This window comes from Macadamia integrifolia, chromosome 7 (assembly GCF_013358625.1).
Source record: "Macadamia integrifolia cultivar HAES 741 chromosome 7, SCU_Mint_v3, whole genome shotgun sequence".
In the NCBI taxonomy this organism is placed as follows: domain Eukaryota; kingdom Viridiplantae; phylum Streptophyta; class Magnoliopsida; order Proteales; family Proteaceae; genus Macadamia; species Macadamia integrifolia.
Genome location: NC_056563.1, coordinates 22,933,343 through 22,935,021, shown reverse-complemented (window position 1 = coordinate 22,935,021; position 1,679 = coordinate 22,933,343). Strand labels below are relative to the sequence as shown.

At 41.5% G+C, this 1,679-nt stretch overlaps 1 protein-coding gene across 1 annotated transcript; it reads left to right on the top strand.

Annotated features, from left to right (window-relative positions):
- Positions 1-272: 272 nt before the first annotated feature.
- Positions 273-1,253, top strand: LOC122083328 (agamous-like MADS-box protein AGL61). The gene has a single exon (XM_042651086.1). The coding sequence runs from the start codon at positions 283-285 to the stop codon at positions 952-954; it is 672 nt and encodes a 223-aa protein (XP_042507020.1). The 5' UTR covers positions 273-282; the 3' UTR covers positions 955-1,253.
- Positions 1,254-1,679: the final 426 nt, after the last annotated feature.

Here is a 1,679-nt window from a genome sequence, read left to right as displayed (position 1 = left end):
GAATCTAAATATTCCTAATTAGTAGCTAGAGCTAAATATTAAGTAAAATTTCAGAGATGGAAAATGAAAAATATAGAAATAAAAAAATTAATATATTCGGACAGCTTAGAATGAGTAAATGATATTGAAGGAAAGAAGTCTATAAATTCTTCTTCCTAGCCTCTAGTCTATGTCACTTGAGTCCGAAGAAAGATCAGAGTTTCTCTATTTTCTCTCTTTCTCTTTCTCTTTCCCTAGTAGTCTTTCTCTTATTGTTTCAGTAAGATGGCAAGGAAGCCAAGCATGGGTCGCCAAAAGATTGAGATCAAGAGGATCAACTGTGAGGCCTCTAGACAGGTCACTTTCTCCAAACGACGTGTGGGTTTGTTTAAAAAGGCAAGCGAACTCTGCACCCTCTGTGGTGCCCAGACGGCCATCCTTGTCTTCTCTCCCGCAGGGAAGGTCTTTTCTTTCGGCCACCCTGGTGTGGAGTCTATCATAGAGAGGTACCTCACCGCAAACGATCTTGCACCAGAAGCAGGTGAGGCTGCGCTGCCTCTTGTTGATGCTCACAGTAGTGCTCGTGTCCGTGAGCTGAATAGGCACTACACTGAGGTGCTCAACCAGTTAGAAACGGAAAAGAAGCGAGCCGAGGCACTCCAGCAATCGGCTGTGGAAGCAGCAAGGCAAGGCAGGCCCTGGTGGGAAGCACCCATTGAAGAGATGGCTATGCCTGAACTCCAGCAGTTGGAGATGTCCATGGATGACCTGAAGAAGAATATGGTGAAGCGAGCTGAGGAGCTAATGGCCACTGCTGCTGTTACTTCCCCCTTCCTGTCCATCAACTCAATGGGATTGATGGATCGTAATTTTGCAGTGGCTAGACCAACAAACCCTAATCCAAATAATGCTTCTTCGTCAATCATTCCTTATGGAAATGGTTATGGTTTAAACTTCGGACGTGGGCTGTTCTGAACTCTTCTCTCTCTGGATCTTTGTGTATGCTTTTACTTTCGGACGTGCATGGGCTTCTCTGAATTATCCTTCTGTCTCTAGATCAGTGTTTTTTTTCATTTTTATATGGGGAAGTGTTTCCTGTGTTTTGCTTCTCCCTCCAGATCTTTTTTCTTTGTTTTTTTTTTTCTTAATAATGGGGAAGTGTTTCTATTGTTTAACTTCTCCCTCTAGATCATTGTGCGTTTTCGAAAAATGGTTGATATATGAAAGAGAGCATACACATATGAATAATATCGTATATTTGCATGGTTTCTTAATCACAAATCGCCAATATTATAATGCATGGGTTTTTTAGGGAAAAATTTTCTAAGCACGTATGTGTCGAAAATGGAATAATTGCCTTCCTCTATGGGTTTTGCAAATAGGATCAAGTTTCTCTCCATTGATCTTGATAGTTATGTCACTTACGAATTTTAAAGAATCTAAAGGAGCATGAGTCATAAATTCCGCTAATTGCTTTTCTTGCTAAGGTTGTATGCCTTTTTTTAACCTATTCAATTCCAAACCATTGGGACCCTTTAGAGGTTCCAACCAGGTTGCATGGAGATCCCAGATAATGCATAGTTTCTCCTCCAAAAATGACATCTGCGGTCGGGAAATACATTAGATATTTATCTAAACTAGTAAATCCTTGAGCGGATGCCACGTTAGCCCCAAGCCGTTGATATGTAGTCCCCGCACCC